The sequence below is a fragment of the Aythya marila genome, assembly GCF_965140915.1.
Source record: "Aythya marila genome assembly, chromosome: 19".
NCBI lineage: Eukaryota > Metazoa > Chordata > Aves > Anseriformes > Anatidae > Aythya > Aythya marila.
The window spans coordinates 8,440,140-8,459,897 of record NC_139060.1 but is presented as its reverse complement, the minus strand read 5'-3'; the positions used below and the strand labels follow the sequence as shown (position 1 = coordinate 8,459,897).

The window sequence follows — 19,758 nt, the reverse complement described above, 5'->3', positions numbered from 1 at the left end:
GCGGGAGGAGCGTGGAGGCCTTGAAGGGCCAATTCCCTCACGGGCGTGTGGCGGTGGCGGCGGGGCGGGCACCGGAAGAGAAAAAAAACCCTTGAGAAGGAACCGCTGGGAGCGGGAGTCGCTGCGGGGCCATGCTGCGGGGCCGCTGGCTGCTGCCCGGGGCCTCCCTGGCTCTGGGTGCGGGGCTGGGCTCGGTGCTCACCACCCTCTGGCAGCGCCGTGAGGGCGATGCGGAGGAGGCGGCGGGGCTGCTGGGCCGCGTGCCCGTGCTGCCTGCGGTGCAGGCGGCGGCGGCAGCAGGCCCACCGGCGGTCACCGGGTCCGGCAGAGTGGAGTTGACCAAGTACGGCCTGCCCGGCCTGGCGCAGCTGCGGAGCCGCGAGTCCTACGTGCTGTGCTACGACCCGCGGAGCCGCAGCGCGCTCTGGGTGATCGAGCAGCTCAACCGCGAGACGCTCAGCGGAGCCTCCGACCGCGCCACCTGCGACTTCCAGGAGGACGACTCGGTGCACGAGTACCACCGCGCCACCAACGCCGACTACCGCGGCAGCGGCTTCGACCGTGGTCACCTGGCGGCTGCCGCCAACCACAAGTGGAGCCAGAAGGCCATGAGGGACACTTTCTACCTCAGTAACGTCGCCCCCCAGGTAGGTCTCACCCCTGGAGTGCTGCTGCTCAAAGCCTGGAGTAGCTCTGGCAGAGAGAGGCTGTGTTCGCCTGGGGGTGGCAGGGTTCATAGAGTTGCTGAATATATTCAGTTAAAAGGGACCCACAAGGATCATCGAATCCAGCTCCTGACTCCACACAGGACAATTTAAGTGTTAAATGATATCTCTAAGGGGTGGTGATAACGCTAGCCCCAAGAGCTTCTGCGAACAGGAACCTTTCGGTAAGGACCTGCCTGGGTGCTTCCCTCTATCCACAGGAGGGATCCCAGTCAGAACAGTGTGCGGCAGCTGAACAGGTGGACAACTGCTTAGAGGTGATAGTCTGAAGCTCGTGGGTTCTGCTGCTACGTGTGCAGAGCAGGATCTCTGTACGCAGCTTCCAGAGAGCAGGTGGCAGTAGTGACCTTGGCTTGCAGTGCCCCGAGCACTCCAGAAGGGTTACAGAAAGGCGGATGTTGTTATGAGGAAAACTGAGCAAGGAGGAGGTTCCCTGGTGACTAACTACCATTTATGTCCACTTCTTGTGTTTTCAGGTTCCTCATTTAAACCAAAATGCCTGGAATAACCTTGAGAAGTACAGCAGAAGCTTGGCAAGGAACAACAAGAATGTCTATGTCTGCACGGGACCTCTTTACCTGCCCAGGTAAACAAGAGGATGCGGCTGGGACCACACTCAAGCGATGTCGTGCTGGGAAGGTAAAGCAGGCCGAGGGCTTGCAGCCTCCCAGCTGCTCAGAAACAGGAGTGATCTGCTAAGAGCCCCTTCAGTAGGTGAGACCAGCAGCGTGCAGAGTTTCTGCAGAACGGTGACTTCTTGGGATTGGGATTAGTTTCCCATTCAGACAGTTATTTTGGGAATACCTAGGGTGGGATACAAGGTAACCTGGTGACTTTTGTTTGCAGTTCTTCCTAATGCAGCAGCATTAAATTAAGAGACTAGACTGCAGAACCCCTCCCTGCAGAATAAAGCTCCTCGGTTTCATTTTATGGACTATTTGCTCACCTAAGAGCATGACATTATCTGCAAGGATATTTGTGTAGGACTGGGAAGAGCAGTTCTCACCAGCTGGGATCTTTTCACAGCAGGAAATAGCTTGGAAAGGCTGTTAAAGAAGAGACAGTGGGGAAGGGATCTGGGGGGAGCAGACCCTGTGTAAAGCTCAGCCTCACCACCACCATGCAGCGGGGGCTCTCTTAGGGTGGTGCTGGAGGGCTGAGGGGTGGAAGAGGCACCAGACAGGGGGCTAACGTGGGACATCGCTGTTGGTGCAGGATGGAGGCCGACGGGAAGATGTACGTCAAGTACCAGGTGATTGGGAAGAACAACGTGGCCGTCCCCACCCATTTCTTCAAGGTGCTCATCCTGGAAAAGGAGAGTGGGGAGATCGAGCTGCGCTCCTACGTGATGCCCAACAGCCCCGTGGACGAGAACATCCCCCTTGAACGGTTCCTGGTTCCCATCGAGAGCATTGAGCGAGCCTCGGGGCTCCTCTTCGTCCCCAACATCTTGAAGAGAACAAGTAACTTGAAAGCCATCACGGCTGGAAACAAGCGTTGAACCCTGACTGAGGAAATCCAGGTATCCTCTGGGAGGGACCGAAGGCAGTAGTTCACAGTATCTCCTTGTGCAATTTTAAACACAGGGACTAAGAATCAAAGCAGTGCTTCTCTCAGCCCGTTCCCATTTCATGTAACTGAAACACATGCAAAGCATGTCTCAGGGGCAGGTTGCATGGAAGGTTCCTGGGCACTTGACAAGTAGTTCTCTAGGATTTGCCCCTACACTGCAGTAGCTGGGGGTACTCTTGTAACTCCTTTTGTTTGTGGCCCTTAAAGCACAAAGGGAAATTACAGGGGAAGCAGGGAAGGACAGGAGCAAGACAGGTACGTGGAGAGGTCCTTGCCTTTCTGCGTCTAAAGGACTGTGTAATTGTTTTCTTTCGGAAGATGGTTTTAGCAGTAAAGCTTTGAAAATCCAAAGTATGGGTTGTTTCTTATCTGCTCCTATTGAAGTCCCTGAATAACTCGGCAGGAAGGGGAAAGGGCAAAGCCAGCTTTTCCAGCTGCTTTTCTCTTTGAGCCAAACTGTAATGAGGTATGGTGACGTGCTTTAGCAGCATAGAACAGCTTGGGGTGGAAGGGACCTTCAAGATCATCCAGTTAGCTCAGAGCCAAGTGAAGCTCCAGCCCTTCCTGCCACTGGGAAGGGAGGAAGCCTTTGGGTTAAAGGGGGGCTGGGGAGGCAGGCTAGCTGTATGATGGGAACAGCTGCATAAGGGTAAGGATTAAATTACTTCCTTCAAGGCTGAAGGCCACAGGGCTGCAAGGGCACTGAGTGCCCGTCTTTGTCACAAAATATTCACATGCAGACTTCAAGGCAGCTGAGGTTTGGTACTGTTTTATTCCCCACCTGAGACATCTGAATTGCCGAGACTCAGTTTGCTGCTAAGCTTGTCCCAGGCTGCTGCAAGGCAGTGACCTGCTCTTGGCTGGATGCTGCAGGTGTGGAAGGGCCCAGACTTGCTGGTCCCAGCAGAAGCCAGACACTTGGTTGAGCAGCGCTGCCAGCTTTGGCCAGGTGTCTGCAGCTTCCCCCAGGCTTATCGCTCCAGGAGCCTGGCAGAGCTTCCCTGCGTCTGAATAGCAAAAGGCTCTTCCTTGAGGCAGTCCAAAGTGGAGGACAAGGTCGGTGGCTTTCCTTCCCTCAGCTGTCAGTGGGTGTCTTCACAGCCTCCTCGATGCGAGGTCTCAGTGCAGACAGAGAGATCAGCAGCGCTTCCTGGAACAGAGCCGTGCAGCACTCAGAGCTGCCCTCCTTGGCAAGGGACCCCTGGGCAAGCCAGGGGCTGTTTGAGGCATTGCTGGGGGAATTACACTGGCTGTACGTGTCACTGCCAGAGGAAGGCAGCGCTGCTCTGTGTGCACAGGCACCACACCCGCTGCACCACGAGCCACCTGCCCTACCTCTGTTCGGATGGTTCGGCTGCCTTGGCTGGGACAAGTGTTCAGGTAGAAGTCGAACAAAAGGCTTGGGTCAGTGACCTCCAGGTTTGCATCTGCATCAACTCCAGCTTCTAAGCCCTGAAGACCTCCAAACACAACAAGGGCGTGCCTAGGGGACAGCGCAGGGACAGGGTTAGAAGGGAGAACAGCTCAAACCATCATACTGAGGCAGGTGTTAGGAGCTTTTTTTTTTTTTTTCTTGTGTGCCTTGAACCAGGCCCCACTGGGGGCTCTGAGTGGGGCTGCAGATGTGGGTGACAAACCTGAAGGAGGGCAGAGTGACCTGGTCCACAGAACTGCCCCGCTCTGAGGTCCCAATGGAGAGATCGTAGCCTTCCTTGAACGGACACTCCGAAAAGACAGCACCTGGGAAACAAACACAGCTCGTGGTTATCAGCATGGGGCTCCTCACCTGTGCTGCCTTCTGGGCAGGTTCAGACACTCCACAGGTGACTTGTGGCAGCAGAATTAATTGATTTCCAGCACCACTAATGCATCAGAAGACTGATCCCTCTTTCTGCCTAATTCCCTTGCTGCAGGAATCTCCTGGCACTCAGCTGCATCACCTCAGACAGGTACCAGGAGCCATGGAAAATCAAAATATGATTTTCCTAGGAGATACAGTCTCTCAGATGACAGTGGCAAAGGATTTTGCAGGGCTCTTGCACTCAAAAGTCACTGCAGGCTTAGATGTGAATGAATGGGAGGGAGTTATCACAAATGGAGATGGAAAGTACCAGCTCTCGTCAGCTGCTGCGGTGCATGCATTTGGAAAAACGGTGAGTGTGAAAGTAGAGGGCCAAGCACTGGTGGGTGAGTGGGGCAATTCACAGCTGTAGCTTTATCCCTCAAATTTGACTGTTCTGTGACTGCTAGCTGCATAGGGTGTTTGCTGCCTGTGAGACAAAACTAGAATTTTAAATAACACGTTAACATGTTACAGATGTGCAGCCTGAAACTGGTGTGGAAGCCCAGGTGGAATAAAGCTCCTTCTGCACAGCAGAAAGCAGAAAATGCCTCCAAATACTTACTGAGGCAGGAGGCGAGGCGGACACTGTAGCCCCAGTACAAGCCTGACACCGTCCGAGGGTGGTGTGAAGACACCACGATGCCCTTCCGCACTTTTGCTTCTGAAAGGGAAGCAAAGAGATTAACAACCCCCATGAGGTCCTGTTGAGAGCTGAACTTGACCAGCCACATGCTGAGGTTTCTCCTGTGGCAAGGCACCGACTCACTGCACAACCACGAGCCTCCCTTTTGAGTGTGTTCTGGAAAGTGTGAGCATGTTTGGGCTATTTACTGCTGGCCAAAGAGCTGACAGGTCCTTCCAATGCACTAGGGGGCTGTGTAAGCGTGTTACTACTCTGTGTGTGTAGTGAAGAGAACGTGGAGCTGTTGGCTATCTTCAAATGTTAGTAATCTGAAGGCTGCCATACAGAAGGACTACCTCCAGCAGGAGTAAGGTCTGCAGGTGCTAACGTAGCAGCAGATTACCTGGATTCTGTGGTTCCTGCAGGCGCACCGTCACTCGCAGCCCAGGCTGCAGCTGTCTGTCGATCTGTACCTCCTGCAGGGACAGTCACCAGCAGTGTCAAGACAGTCTGGAGGTACTGGGGAAGGTGGGGAGGGAGGGAATGCTCTGAAGAAGGGGGGGCCTATTCTGGCCTGGAGCTGGAATGAGGAGCTCTGCAATCAGGGGCTGTGTTGCATGCCACGCAGAGCAGGCGTGGTTGCGTCAGCAGCCTGAGACTTTGCTGCTCAAAGATTCAAACTCAGCAGCAAAGCAGTGAGGTGCTGGGTGGGCAGGCCAGAACTCGGGAAGTTACAAACATTAACAGGCCAGAAGGGACAGGACAGCACCAGCACTAACCCCCGTGCCAGCCTGCTGTGAAGCAGGATGCTCAGAAGCCGAGCAGTGCTTGTACCCACCACGCCTGCTTCAGATCTACCAGCGACAGGGTGAGTTGTTTCACCCACAGACGTACCTTCCTCATCCCACAGTTGACAAAAGAGCCTCTGCCTGGCTTACTTGGCCGGTCCAACACCACGCCTTCTCGGTACTCTGAGTCCTCATCCATCCGCATGTGGTGAGGGCTGTCCAGGGGGTTGAGGAGCCCTGGAACAGCAGGAAAGGAACAGGTAAGGACAGGGCACAAACTGCAGGAACATGTGGAAGCACAGCTGCTCTGCTGCCCCTCCCTCTGTGGTCCAGTGGAGCACAGCACCTCATCCCCACTCTAAGGTGGGGAAAAGTTTTTAAGCTCTGTGCATCCCATGCAAAATGAGAGCCAGAGCTGAGGAAGGGGGAGCCAACAGCGTGGGATAGAGGCAACCGAATCATTACCTGCAAACTGCAGATCTCCGTGTTTTGGGAAAAAGGATTTCCTCAAGTACCTATTATCAGAGAAGATTTAAATATGAAAACAGTTGGGCCTCAGCTCTAGCTCTGTACTGACTCTACAGGAGCTGAGTACAGGGTATGATTAACTCTCCCAAGTCCCTGCTGTTCTATCAGTTAAACTCCTGAATTAGACGTGAAACAATCAGATCCCGTGTTCATGCATAATCATGCAATATAAACAGAGTTTATATTGCTTCTGGAGCCCACACCATGAGGTACCCATGCAAATCACCAGCTGGGAGCTAGTTCTAATACTCATCTGACACAGTCCGACTGCAGTAGACTTACTGAGGGCACTCCAGGTACTGCAGGATCCGAGCCAGCTGCACGCAAGCCTTGTCTTTCTTTCCAATTCCTTCAAATTCCCCCTCCACACTCCTGGAAGAGAAAGAGAACAGTCTGTAAACTCAGTATGGGACTGCAAAGCAACAAAGTCTTGGTCTTCTGGAGATCTGACTATTTCTCCTTAATCTGTGAATAGAAGCAGCTTCCCTATCAACCCTAAAAGCACTAGGAAACCTTTTCCTGCTGCTTTGTTCTCCCCCTGCTGTCATAAATGATCCTAAATTCCACGGCAGTTAAGTGAACACCTGTGCCCAGTGCAGGGCTCCCTGTAATGCTGCTGTCTATGGGAAATTCAAACCCTTGCTTGAGCTACACACCATTCTTTCCTGGTCTCAGCTAAATAAAGGAACAGAAAACACAGAAGAAACAGCACAAAACAGCTCGTCCTTACTTTGCATCTTCCCCATACTCGTCGAACACCACGATCTCATCCACGCAGAAGATGGCACAGGCTCGGGCAATCTGTCCGGCGAGGTAGGTGCGCAGCTCCAGCGACTGAGCGTTGTTCAGGATGGAGCCGGGCAGGGCCACGCTCAGCGTGTGGTGCCTCCCTGCAAACAGGGCGAGGGGATGGGGGCCGCGCAGGGCCTGCCGGCTGCACCCACAGCACTGCGTGTGCTTCAGCTGCAGGAGACGGGGCAGAACAACGCAACCTCCGCTTCTCAGATTTTAATTAGGGGTTTTCTGGTAATAAAGGCCAGTCGTGCGGTGCCCGTTGCGTTGTGATTGTGCCCGTGGGCTGGCTACGAGCAGATCTATGGGGACAAACGTCCCCTGTCTGGCAGCTCCCTGGGCTGTCAGCCCCCCAGCCCCTCACCTCTGTCCTCCTTCTGCTCCTCCTCCCGCGCTTGCTCCGCCTGCTTCTCCGCCAGCTCCCTCATGCGCTGCTTCTCCAGCTTCTTCAGCAGCTTCAGCTCCTTCCATTTCTTCTTCTCCGCCTTCCCTGAGGCGCACAAAAACCCCCGCCCCCCCCCGAGCCGTCAGCGGCGAGCGCCGAGAGCCGGGACCCCCAACCCCTGCCCGGCCCCAGCCTTACTCTCCTGCTTCCAGCGCCGCCAGTCCACATTCCTCTCCACAACCTGCGGAGACAGGAGCCGTTTTTGGGCTGTTTTGGGGCCGTTTTGGGGCCGCCGGGTTCCCCTCGGGGCTCCCCGGGGCTCCCCTCAGCGCCGCCCCCCCCCTCACCTCTCGGGGCCGCTTGGCCGCGCCGCCGTCCGCCATCTTGTGCGCGCTGCCGGGCCCCGCCGTGATTGGCCGCTGCCCGCACCAAGTGGGCGGGGCGGAGCGTCGCGCGAGCCAATGGCCGGGCAAAGGGGCGGGGGTAGGAGGGGGGTTTAAATCGCCTGCGCGGCCTGCCAAGCTAAGCAGGGGCTGCCGTGGTGCGAGGGTGGATGGGTGACACGAGCTGTGCGGTTTCTCCGGGTCTCAGGGGTTTAGATCCGGATCTCCGCGCCTGGGGGCGTTTGCAGGGGCTCTGCGTGCCTGGAGGGGATGTGGGGTGATCCTTGGCTCTTGTGGGGCGTGTCACAGCCTAGAGCAAGAGCCCGTGCAGCTGGGGATGGTGCGCTTGTGCTCATAATTAAATTTCTCAGCTCTTCGCCTGCTTTTGGTGGCCGTGGGTCCCCCAGCACCTGCCCGTGGGTGGGTGCGAGAGCAGCACCCTCAGCTCTCCAGGAGATCTGCGTCAGCCCCATAACCATTAGAGACATTTACTCTTCAGTAATTGCAGTAATTCAACTTTAATAATTTAACCACTACTACTATTTATCCCGCATTCTGTTGCGCGTAACTCTTGCACGATTGAGGACTCTACTTTACATCCTTATCCAGCCTGAAATCAAGAACGACACTAGAATTACCTGCCCGAATGCTGCTCGCGTTGCCCCACCAGCCAGGCAGCAGCCCTGCCCTACCTCCCTGGCCACCACCTGCTCTTGTCAAAGGCTGGGGTTTGGTTTTGCAGCCTGGGGGTGCCACCAAGCCCCGACCAAATCCTAAGGGCAGCGTGGGGGTGCGCGGGGAAGGCTTAGCAATAGTCCAGGGCAGAGGGTTCCTGAACCTGTGGTCGCCTTCCCCAGAGATGCACAGAAAAGCCAAAGGAATTATTGCTAATTACGGGAAACACCTCGCTGCGTGTGCAATTTTCAGGGCCCTGGGAAACAACCTGCTGATGGGCAGCGATGCTGCAGTCACGTGGGGAATGTGGGTGCTGGTGGAAACGCTGTCCTGAGCCCTGCAGTACACGAGTGGGGATGTGGAGCAAGACGAGGCACCCTGACCCCAGCACGGCCCTGAAGGTAGGTCCTGAAGGACCTTTTCAGAATGTGGTGGTGGAGCCGTCCTTACCTCGTGTTTTGCTGGATGCATCCCAGAACTGATTAGCAAAGTCTTTAAAGAGGAGAAGTAATACTGAACGCGGAGCCACACCAGAAGGCTCGCTTCTTGCAAGAAACAGTGCATTCATTGCACAGTGACAGAAAAGCCCCTTAAACCATGGGCCTGGCAAACCTCTTACCCGTTTGACAAAAAAAAAAATGTGGTTGAAGGCACAAAAATAAGGATGTAGCAAAGTTTGTAGCCAAGCAAAGGAAGAAGAAGAGCGATCGTGGTGGGTGATGACCAAGGAGAGTCTGGTTCCCTCCCCAGGGCCTTCAGGGAGTCGTTTTCTCCAGTTTCCATTTTTGCAATATGTCATCTGCTGCCTTCAGTGTGGCTTCCTCCTAAACAAACCCCCGAGGTTTGGTTCGTGGCTTCCAGCCATGTTCCCCTTCCCCTCACCGGGCTGTTTTCACAATAAAATCCCGTTCTCGTTCTGTGTTTGGTGTGACACGGGCACAGCCCAATCTGGGGCAGGCAGCGTGCCCTGGGCAGCTGAACGTGCACCCAGGGGACCCCCTGCCCTGACCAAGAAAGTTGGGACCCCAACGGGGCAGCACCAGCACCTTCTGCCCCGGCTTCGCTTGTGTGTCTGCAGAAGGGGCTAAGGCTGGCTGGACCCAGCTGCGGTGCCGTGCTTGGGCTCTAGTGCCCGAGGCTCTGCGTGTTTCTTCTTGGCATTCGTCTCATCACGCAGCCCTGATTATTACCCCCAACCTCACCTCGCCACAGGGCTCACCTTAGCGAAGCAGAACCGGATGAAAGAGTTGTAGTTGTTCTTGTGGGGCCCGCAGTAGAAAGCAGAGAGAGGGATGGCCGCGAGTCCCTGGGGAGGGAAAGGCATGGAGCTGAGGTTAGCGCCTTGGGGCCATGTCCCAGCATAGACGAAGCTGTCACCTACTGCTCACAAGTCCCCTTGGTGCTCTGCTTGCCTTGCTTGAGGCCAGCTGCTGACAGACACCCCAAATATGCCCCTGGCCCTGGGCTGCTGGACCCATGCACGTCCTCAGGAGAGCCCCAGCCCTACTTGGTGCTACCATGGACTTAAGCAATGCCCTGGCTTCTTCCACCCTAAAAATGGGTCTGGACAGGGACATTGCCCACTGGTGGCGTTGCCACCACTGCTGGCTCTGCAGGGAGGGCACAAACACGCCGTGGTAAACGTGGTGCAAAGGGGCAGGTGCATTTACCTTGTTCTTCACCATCCACTTTGCAAATCTGGAGTCGTAGGGCTCGTCAGAGTTGGGGACATCAGGGACATCGGATTCTGCAGGAGGAGCAGTGCAGAGGCTGTGGCCGGGCGGGTGCCTCAGCCAAGCCCCAAATCCCTGGCCTCTGGGAGCTCAGCTGGGCAATGCGGCGCAGTCCCTCCCCTCGTTGGATGTTGTTTGTGCAGGTTCCTGTCCCCGCTGGTGGGACCAGACTGAGCTGATCCCCAAACTTGGCCCTGCCTGAGCAACACGGCCGCTGCACAACTCACTGAACTCGGAGATGTCCGCCACCAAGAAGTAGGTGCCCTCGGGGACGATGGGTTTCATCCCCACAGCGACCAGGCTCTGGACCAGCTGGTCTCGCTTCTGCTGCATCTCCTTGGGCATCTGGACAAAGTAGCTGTCTGGCTTCCCGTAGTGCTCAAACTCCCTCTGGAAACCCTGAGCCACGACTTCCTGCGAGGGGAAGAGGATCCAGAGCCTGGTGGGAAGACGGTCAAAGCTGGTTTGGGGAATTGCAGGGCTGGTGGCAGGGAGCTGCCTTACCTGTGCGGCCGTGGCGCAGTGGTACACCGAGTTCTGGTGCACGGTGCGAATGTGCTGCAGCAGCCGGTTGGGGCCCACGGTCCAGCCCACCTGTGGCCAGGAGAGGAGGAGGAGGATGCTAAATCTTTGGTACCTCCTCGTGTTCCGCTTTATTGCAAAGGGACGGGGATGGGGAGACAAAGAGGGGTTGCGTGGGGGTGCTCACCTTCCACCCGGTGACACTGAAGGTTTTCCCAGCGCTCCCGATGCTCACCGTGCGGTCCCACATCCCTCGCAAGCTGGCTGGCAATGAAACGAGAGAGAAACACTGATGGCAGAGCTCAGCACGCTCCCTGCAACGGGGTAACTGCATGTTACTGCAACAGGAAGAACAGGCCTCTGAAATCATGTTGAAATGGATGTCCCAAAACTAGAGACACACAGAATATGGTAGTTTTACACCGAATGGGCAAAAATCCAGTTTCCCTGGAGCCAGAGGGTTCTTTGCTCCAGATCTCACGCTGTGAAACCAGCTCTGTTTCCTCCAGCTGGTTCTGGAAGTCAGGGCTCCAGTTTAAGACCTGGTGTGGAGGCTGAGTTTGAAGTGCAGCAAGACGTGCATGCCAGGGGTCCCCCATTAAATCCCCAGGTGCTTCCCCAGGAGATGCTGTAGCTGGAGAAGACGCCCAGGCTCAGCCAAGCCCTCCTCCATACCGATGCGGATGTGCTCCTTCCCGTCATAGACCAGCCACTCGTACACTTCGTCGCTGATGCACAGGACGTCGTGCTTCACGCACAGGTCTGCGATGAGCTCCAGCTCCTCTCGGCTGAACACCTGCAGCAGGCAGGGAGCAGGGCTGAGACACAGCAGGCGCATTTCTGAGCCCTGCTGCACACCCTTGGCTGCACCATCTCCTGGGCCAGGACAGGACAAAAGCACTGCTGGCACATGAGATTGGGCCTCAAAACACCAGCAGAGCACACCTGCGTGCCAGGAAGGTGGAGTTGGTGCCACACCACAGCCACGTGTGGGCCAGCTGTAGCACCCCAGCTGCTCTTGGGGCTACCCACAGTAAGGCCAGAGGTGTTACCTTGCCCAGAGGGTTGTTGGGTGAGTTCAGGACGATGGCTTTTGTCCGTTCACTGAACTTAGAAGCCAATTCGGCAGGGTCCAGCTTCCAGTCTGCACTAGACATCAATTTTCCATCTTTTGGAGCTTTCTAGAGAGAACAGAGGAGAACCTCAGCTTGCTTTGCTGCCTCTGCGCTTTGCTTAGAGTTCACCGTGCTACAAATCCTCTTCCCTCCTCGACGGCTCCGCTCTGGCCCACTCACTGGTCTCAGCGGGATGAACACGGGTGTCCCACCAGCCATTTTCACCATCGGCTCGTAGCAGTCGAAGAAGGGCTCAATGATTATCACCTGGAAGAGAGGGGCATGGCAGCAGCCTCCGGGCCCTGCTCAGACCTACCTGAGGGCTGTGCAGAGCCACAGGTGGGTCCTGGGTTACCTCATCGCCTTCATCAACGAAAGCCTGGAAGCAGCAGAAGAGGGCCTGGTACGCCCCTACAGTCACCATCACGTTGGTCATAGGATCCAGGTCTCGTCCGAGCAGCTTCCCAAAGAGCTGGGCTAGGATCTTCACCAGAGGCGGGTGGCCCTGTGGGGCGAGAGGAGTGGGTGAGAACTGGGTGGTGGAAGCCTCCCAAACCAGGGATGAGGCCTTCAGATGGCTCTGGGCAGCCAAGTGCCCCGTGTTGGGTTTCCCTGTCGCGATGGCTCTGTCTCACATATGTGGGTGCCTCGTGCTACGGGGTTTTGGCCTGTGCGCCCACATGAGGTGTGCATTGCTCGGGGTGCCTGAGCTTGTTCAAGCCCTGGTCCATCTGGGGCAGGGCTCAGGGGTAGCACCTAGCAGGGGGGCTGTCTACGTACGAAGGCACGGGTGTATTGGTGCAGCATGTGCTTCTCCCCGCTGAAGGCTCTGGTGAACTCTTCCTTCAAAAAGTCCGGTGGGGGGAAGTCGGGGAAGCCCTGGCCCAGGTTCACCGTGGAGTAGGTGGCAGCCAGTTTGACAAATTCCACCCTGGAGAGAGGGAAGGGAGAGAAGGACAAGCGTGACAGAGGGTCTGGCACCGGCTCTGCTTGCTGGCATCCCTTTGGCAGGGAGCAAGGTGGGTGGGCAGCACCGGCTGGGGGAGCAGCTCCCACAGCAGGGCTGGTTTCTGCCCCATCCTCACTGCTTGCAGCAGGCACAGGGCGTTTCAGACCAGTTTCAATTAAAACCAAGCCAGGCACTATTGCACTGGGAAGGGTTTTAGCTTTTTTTTGAAGGACACGGCAGTTGTGTGCGGTCATGGCTGAAGCCACACACCACTTCTGGTCAGACCTGATCGAGGAGGAGAGGTCACGGAGGCTTTCAAGCTGAGGCCAGTTCTAGAAAAATTAGCAACCAGGCACTGTGAAGGCCTCTGCGGGGGGTAAGACAGCCTGAACTCAGTGCTCATTGCACCCTTATGGCTTATTATGGCTTATTGGCACTTTGTAGCTCGAAGCTAGGCACAGCAGGGCAAAGCTCATTTAACACCTGTATTAAAGCACGCAGCGTTCCCAGTGGCACAGCTCCTGGCAGGCTGGGAGCAGAGCTAGCAGCACCCCTTCGCTTGCCTCCCTGCTGGCAGTGCCCAAGGCTGGGCTTGAAGCTGATGCTGAGCTGGAGAAAGCGCGCTGCGACCGCTCGGCTCAGGTCTGGGTGCTGCTGCCGACCGCCTTCCCTCGGGACAGCGAGGAGCTGATGCTGCAAAGCACGAGCAGCAGGTACGTAGCTGAGCTGGTGTAAAGCCTCACGGGACAAAATTCCCCCGGTGTGTTTCCTGAACAAATGCAAAGCAGCCGAGCGAGGTGCTGCTCCACGCCGTGCAACCGCAGCGGTTTCTGTCTGATGTTAGGCTGCCCAAAACCACATCTACCCGCGGGGTAAACCAGGGGCTGCCCAGTAGCAGCTTAACTCACCAGATATTCTTATCGACTCCCTCCAGCCTCCGAGCTTGCACTGGCCTTGACATTTTTGCCTGTGAAGAGAAAGCGAGCTTGGAGCTTGTGGCAGAGGGGGTGTCCCACTGCAGGAGGGGTGCCCCCAGCAGAAGGTGTGAGCTCCTGTGAGGCTTCACCGCCTCTGCTGACCGACCCCAGGGCAGCAATGCTGGCACAGCAGCTTCTGAGAGAAGATTCTCACATCTAATGAGAGCTCAGACTGACGAGAGCTGGCAGAGGATGTTTCATTTCCGAGTTTCAGAAAGAAAACAGCTGAACGACTGGGGTGTGGGTACCTCACCGGGGCACCAGCAATGCCTTGGACCTTGTTTGCAGTTGGAGTAAGTCGTGGGTCAAATGAGCTCAGCCAGGCTCTAACAGCCAGGCCAATAACCCCAGGACTCAGGCTTTTGCTTTTCCATAGCCTCTCTTTTCAGAAGGACCTCTGAAAAGGCCACAAAACATCCCCTTTCTCTAAAAGAACAAACATTTTTATTCCACACCGCCCTGAGGAGCGGCAGAAATGGTGTTTGCTCCTTTGGCCTGCTGGAGCCCGTGGCTGCCCTAGATCCTAAACTAAATGCTGGTAAATTCTGCACCTAAAATTCACACCAAAACCAGGCAGCAGCTGAGTACAGGCAGGAGGGGAGCACAGCACACACACGGCAGTCTGGCACATGGAGACACCGAGGGACTGCTTGCCTGACCAGTGCCTACGTCCACGTGCATCATGGCTGGGGGGGTTGGAAGAGGGGCAGCAGGGAGGACACCGAGCAAAATCCTCCTTCCCGTTTGGTGAGCATGGCAGGAGAAATGTGGAGGATGTGCTTGCTGGGGAATTTATCGTGAGGATGATGAAAAGCAACAGAGGCAGAATTTAGTAACAGCAGAGCAGGAGAGAAGGCAACCAGACAGCGAGGGGACTGGGGATGGGACACAAAGGATGCTCAACGCGCCAAGAAAAGCCCCTGTGAGGATGGAGGAGGGCATCTGTGAAGCAATGAGCCAAGAAAATGACCATCCCCACAGCGAGCAAAACACAATCAGGGATGAGGAGAACACACGCAAGCAGTCGAGGTGTGAGGTGTGGAGGAGCTGGGATGTACGGGGAAAGGGTCTGCGCTCTGTTGTGCCGGGATGGTGGGGTTACGGTGCCCCCCCACCGGTAACTCCCCACTTACCTGCTTGCCGCTGCCCTTCCCACGAGGCTGTACCAGCGTTTGAGTACTGCCCCAACACTGATTTGTGTCTCTGGATTTTTTTTTTATGCGGCTTCAGCCCTCGCTAGGGATTTTTGCAAATAAATTACAAGGAATCCTGAGTTTCAGAGGGCAGCGGGTGGACTCTGCGCTCCCCTGCGGTGCTGGGCAGGCGGCCAAGGGTGAGCAGGAGTCACTGCCTCCCCGGCTGTAGGGGAGCCCCACACATCTCCCCCAGCCCCCTTCTTTGCCTTTTCTGCACAGGTCCATGTGCATTACAGTCAGCAAGACCCGAGGCTTGAGCTGATTGTGGTGGGAGTAGGATTTGTGGCTTGGGAAGTAAAAGCTAGCTGGAGGTTAAACATTAACAGCTCCAGCACTGTCCCCTCATGTTGTTGCTGGCCACAGCTCAGAGAATGTAACAGCTCTGAAAGGTGGCTCAGTGGGAGCAGGGTGCTATAAGCCTAGAAATTCCCGATTCTGAGGAAGGGCCCTGCTTGCTCCAACCCTTTCAGAAGTGGCAATGACATCCTTTCTTCTCTTGACTTCCCTCTGTCCCATCCCCAGCCTGTGTGACGCTGCCATGGTTGGCTGCCCACTGGGCTGGAGAGCAACGTGGGCTCAGGGCCACGTAGCCCCCAAATCCATGTCAGCCTGTTCTGCTCCCAAACCCAACGCTGTTCCTCCAGGCACAATCTGCCCAGCAGACAACTTGGCAGCCACGACCGTGCTCTGCACTCTACCACTGACTCCTCACCGCACGTCAGTCCCTTGTTCTACAAGTTTCTACCTCCAGGAGGATGCTGGTAATTCGTGCTCCAAGTATTTTGCAACCCAAGAGGCTTTAGCAGAAGACACCTTCAGATGAGGCAATCCCACAAACAATGAGCTTTCCTCTGTGTAAAGAGTATTCTCTTGCTTGTGTGAGACGTTCCCTTTAACCAGGCTACCTGGAAATAATTGGGTTGCAGCGGACATTGCATCAGGGTGACTTTTCCTGACGTGCCCTATCTGCTGCCACTGCCAAGGCTCGTTCCCCAGCTCCACACCACTGTGGCCTGAGCCAGGGAGCAGGCTGCGGGCCAGAAGCAGTCATGCTGGGCATTCAATACCTCGCTGGAGCAGGAGCTATATCCAGCGCCGCAATTCCTCTCCAGCAAGAAGTGACGCAGAGATGGTCCTGCTCTCCTGAGCATGCCACGGCTCCTGCTGGCTCACGCTCGTGGGCACGGACCTGTATTTCCCCCAGACACAAAGCAGAGGGATGAGAAAATCGCTCCAAAGCTGCTGGCACGAAGCAAATGTTTCTTTTACCTGGGGACACACTGCAGGTCCAGGCCCAAAGCTGTGGTTACTTCCCTCTGGATAGGAAAAGGCAGCCCAGACACTTTGTGTGTTGTCACTGCAATGTCAAACAGGGCTGGGGCTGCACTTTGTGCCTATGACACGCATGAAAGCAGGATCACAAGGGCAACACCTGCAGCTTCTGCCTCCTCTCCCCCCAGTTCCACACTACCACTGCTTTCCTCTGCACTGGGGGAGCAGTAGAGACACCAGCAAGAGGGCATCCTCTGGAATCGGGTGTCATTCATCACCTTCCCACCTGCTTTTTCCCTCATGTCTCCTGCTTCTGCCCTTTCTCCCCTTCACCTTCCTCGCTGATGTGGCTGTGGTTTGGCTTCACGGCTCGGGCACCCTGCCTCTCGGGGCTGGCAAGGGAAACAAGGGGCCTCAGGGGTTAATGTGCTTATGGATTTTGGTGTTTAGGTTTCCTTTAAGGCCCCAAACAAATTAATTGCTGTGCCTGATGCAGACTGTTCCTTCACCTCAGGTCCCCTCAACTGTTCTGCAGCACTGCCAAAGCACATGGTATTTAAGCTAAAATAAATTGCTTTGTTAGATACTTTAGATAAAAGGGGTGAGTCTGGAAGGTGCAAGCGCCTTTATTTTCATCAGCTACAGATTAATTTACTGCAACTTTTACTGGAAAAAAAAAAAAAAAAACACACCAAAAAACAGGTTTGAAGCTGGGCAGCCCATGGGTAGGTTCCCAGCACTGCTAGATGCACTCCCCATCCTTACGCGCAGGCTGAGTCCCCTCTGCTTGCATTTTGTGTTATTTCTAAAAAGCAAAAAGCAGCAGCCAGCCAGTTTTACGTCTCTTTGCCCAGGTGGGAAAAAAAACACAGTATGATTTATGGAAAATAGGGCATAATATTTCTCACTGGCTTACACCAAACTGTGGAGCGTGCCTAAGAGGTTTGCACAGGACTCCTGCTAGAGGAGCTAGAGGGAGTGCTGGGCTCGGGGCACTGCCACCTTTGGGAGCACTGGGGCTAGGGCAGGGGGCTCTGCCTCGCCTCCCCAGCCCTGGGCAATGTTTTGCAGTGGGGTCAGCCACCGGAGAGTCAAAAAGCCTGGGAAAGGCTCAGGGAGCTTCTCCCCTGGCTGAGTTTTGAGGCCGTGCCGTACCTACGCTCCCTGCAAGGCGCAGGGCAGGCGGGACGGAGCACTCAGGATCTTGGAGGAGGCAATCGAAAGGTCACCGCAGGGATCGGTCGGTCACTCACCGGCGATCTCCTCCGTCCCAGTGCTGCCCCAGTGGCCAGCCTGGACGCTCGTGGGTGCACCCGAAGGGCTCTGGGGAATGAGGGTCCCCCTGCACCCACCGCACCACAGGAGCGCGGGTGCATGCAGCAGCCAGTGAGCGCACACGCGTTGGCACGGGGCAGCCCCTCAGCAGGGGTGGCAGTGGGGGGTAAATCCGACTTACGTCAAGCTGGGCCACACTGCATTACGCTGCAAAAGTCCGGCACGACCACCCAGGCTGCCCTCACACACATGCCGGTCTCCCCATGTACCAAAACGCTTCATCTGCAGCAGGACTTCCTGGGAGGAGTCTCGAGAGCTGCAGGAAGGCAGGAATTGAGCTACAACACTCGGGTGGAGAAGATGGTACCGGGGAAAAGGAGCTCTCGGGTCACTCTGAAGTACCAGGAAGGATTGGGCTTTGGGGGACCGGTGCCTTTCTTGCAGTGGCTCAGAGCCAGAGGTGCCAGAGGATCATGGCCACCTGGGAAAATAACGCAGCCTGTTGTTCAGATGGAGCCTTGTACCTGGAACAGGGTAATTAGTGTGGCAGGGCTCTAATTACTTTGGCACGGCAGTGGCAGTGAGTTTCTCTTTGAGTGCAGGTCTCAGTCATTTTGAAAAAAACAATTTTTATGTCAGTTGGGCACTTTGAAAAATTTCAGCCTGCAGGCTTCATGTTGTTACAGAGAACAGTTTAAAGATACAGAAAGTGAAGGCTTCTTCATTATGTTTATCAGGGGATAATGACCAAGTGTCCATGATATAACCTAAAGTAGGACCCTGTAGTATCATCCTGCTCCTGGGCTGCGGATGGCCAGGGGGACAGAGAGCAGCCTCAGAGGGGGATTTCGGCAGGTATGCAGGAACTGAACTCTCCACCAGGTGTGTGAGAGGTGACAATTGCTCAAGTGAGGCGTAGAGAGCAAATTATCTTCTCTCGGCTTCCCTTTTCCTTTTGTGACAGGGTATTACATGCCCTGATGAATCAGGTCGTGTAGCTTTCCTGAGTAATGACTGTCTCTCTGTCTCTCTCAGCAGGAAAAAGTGAGGCACAGGGAAGGAAGCGGCTGACGTCCGCTGTGCAAAGGTTCCCAACTCCTGACACGACATCCCGCCGCCAGGCCCACAGCATCACTGCCATGACTAAGCGGGAGGGAATTTCTGTGCAGGCAGATGCAAACTCTTTGTTTGCTAAACTTCTGTTTAACGCAAACACTGAAACAAACAACTGGAAAGAAAGCTTTTGTTTGCTTCTGTAAGGATTTCACAACACATCCTGAGACAATTTTACAGCTTAATCCCTCCTGCTGCCCTAATCTGGGGTTGTTTGACCCTGACTTGAACTCACTAGACATGCTAAACCAGCAGAAAGCCATTCTGGTAGAAAAAAAATGGGCAGTTTTCTGTCAGGTTCATGAGCTGAATAGGCCCAGGGCAGGGTGTGAGCGTTAAAGACACAGCTATGAAGTGGAGACCTGGGCAGGGCCCAGAGCAGAAGGGAATGGGGGGAAGAGGACATGGGCAGGAGTATGAACTCTCATCCTCTTTGACAGGATTTGGCCTTTATACTGGCTCAACTGTAACGTGTGACTTCACCTTAATTTCCTCTTGAAATAAAGAAGAAAGCATATTTTGATTTAAGTACATCTAAACATAAGCAATCCTTCTTAATGCCATATTTTCCAAAAATCTAGCCCTTGCCCTGTGTTATTGTCTCCAAACCTGTCCTCTGGCAGGCGGAATCAAATCTCCTCTGGTACAGGTCCTGTGCCCATGACTACAGAGATATTAAGACCAATAATGTTCCTAGAAAGCCACAGATATGCTTATTTTACTACAGCAGCAATCATTGGTATATACAAGTTAAAATTGGCTGCACTTAACCACTCAGAACTGCTTTTTGTACACTGATGAAATTATAATGAATGCCTTTGAACTATCCTTTATGAATATTTTAAAAAATGATGTTGCCCATCGTCCTCTAATGAGTCAGCCAAATGAAAATAATCATGAGTGGATCAGCCTGCTTTATTTCAGGCCCCACAGAACTGCTGGTGGATGTATCCTCACCACACAGCAGTATTCCTATTCCCACAGTGAGGAAACAAATGCTGTGTTTTTAGTGGTCTTAGTTTGCTGAACTGGAGAGGAGGAGGCTCAGGGGACATCTTATTGCTCTCTACAGCTAACTGAAAGGAAGGTGTGGGGAGCTCAAGGTCGGCCTCTTCTCACAGGTAACCAGTGGTAGGACCGGAGGGAATGGCCTCAAGTTGCTTCAGGGGAGGTTCAGGTTGGAAATGAAGAGTGATTTCCTCTCAGCAAGAGCAGTCAGGCGTTGGGACGGGTTGCCCAGGGAGGTGGTGGAGTCACCGTCCCTGGGGGTGTTCAAGGAGAGGTTGGACGTGG

General features: G+C 55.0%; 3 protein-coding genes across 5 annotated transcripts; 1 reads left to right on the top strand and 2 right to left on the bottom strand.

Moving 5' to 3' along the window:
- The first annotated feature begins 18 nt into the window (after positions 1–18).
- On the top strand, positions 19–2,648 carry ENDOG (endonuclease G). Its single transcript, XM_082775289.1, has 3 exons — positions 19–647; positions 1,202–1,311; positions 1,941–2,648. The coding sequence occupies exons 1-3, from the start codon at positions 132–134 to the stop codon at positions 2,224–2,226; spliced, it is 912 nt and encodes a 303-aa protein (XP_082631415.1). The 5' UTR covers positions 19–131; the 3' UTR covers positions 2,227–2,648.
- A 358-nt stretch (positions 2,649–3,006) lies between these two features.
- On the bottom strand, positions 3,007–7,664 carry SPOUT1 (SPOUT domain containing methyltransferase 1). The gene is made up of 12 exons (XM_082775856.1): positions 7,603–7,664; positions 7,454–7,496; positions 7,235–7,360; positions 6,809–6,968; positions 6,361–6,450; positions 6,016–6,065; positions 5,657–5,787; positions 5,166–5,238; positions 4,703–4,801; positions 3,935–4,037; positions 3,633–3,780; positions 3,007–3,447 (listed from the first exon to the last, which is right to left on the bottom strand). Exons 1-12 carry the CDS (start codon positions 7,636–7,638, stop codon positions 3,373–3,375), a joined length of 1,134 nt encoding a protein of 377 aa, XP_082631982.1. The 5' UTR covers positions 7,639–7,664; the 3' UTR covers positions 3,007–3,372.
- Positions 7,665–8,140: 476 nt separating this feature from the next.
- LOC309885651 (kynurenine--oxoglutarate transaminase 1-like) lies at positions 8,141–17,651 on the bottom strand. 3 transcript variants are annotated; one of them, XM_082775853.1, is made up of 14 exons: positions 17,534–17,651; positions 15,873–15,994; positions 13,541–13,599; positions 12,464–12,614; positions 12,039–12,188; positions 11,864–11,950; positions 11,621–11,749; positions 11,244–11,364; positions 10,756–10,832; positions 10,551–10,640; positions 10,274–10,460; positions 9,984–10,060; positions 9,533–9,619; positions 8,141–9,137 (listed from the first exon to the last, which is right to left on the bottom strand). In XM_082775853.1, exons 2-14 carry the CDS (start codon positions 15,954–15,956, stop codon positions 9,069–9,071), a joined length of 1,368 nt encoding a protein of 455 aa, XP_082631979.1. In that variant the 5' UTR covers positions 15,957–15,994; positions 17,534–17,651; the 3' UTR covers positions 8,141–9,068. The 3 variants fall into 3 exon arrangements, with proteins under 3 accessions (XP_082631979.1, XP_082631980.1, XP_082631981.1); XM_082775854.1 differs by lacking the exon at positions 17,534–17,651 and adding an exon at positions 16,075–16,093; XM_082775855.1 differs by lacking the exons at positions 15,873–15,994; positions 17,534–17,651 and adding an exon at positions 14,743–14,868.
- Between the last annotated feature and the right edge of the window lie 2,107 nt (positions 17,652–19,758).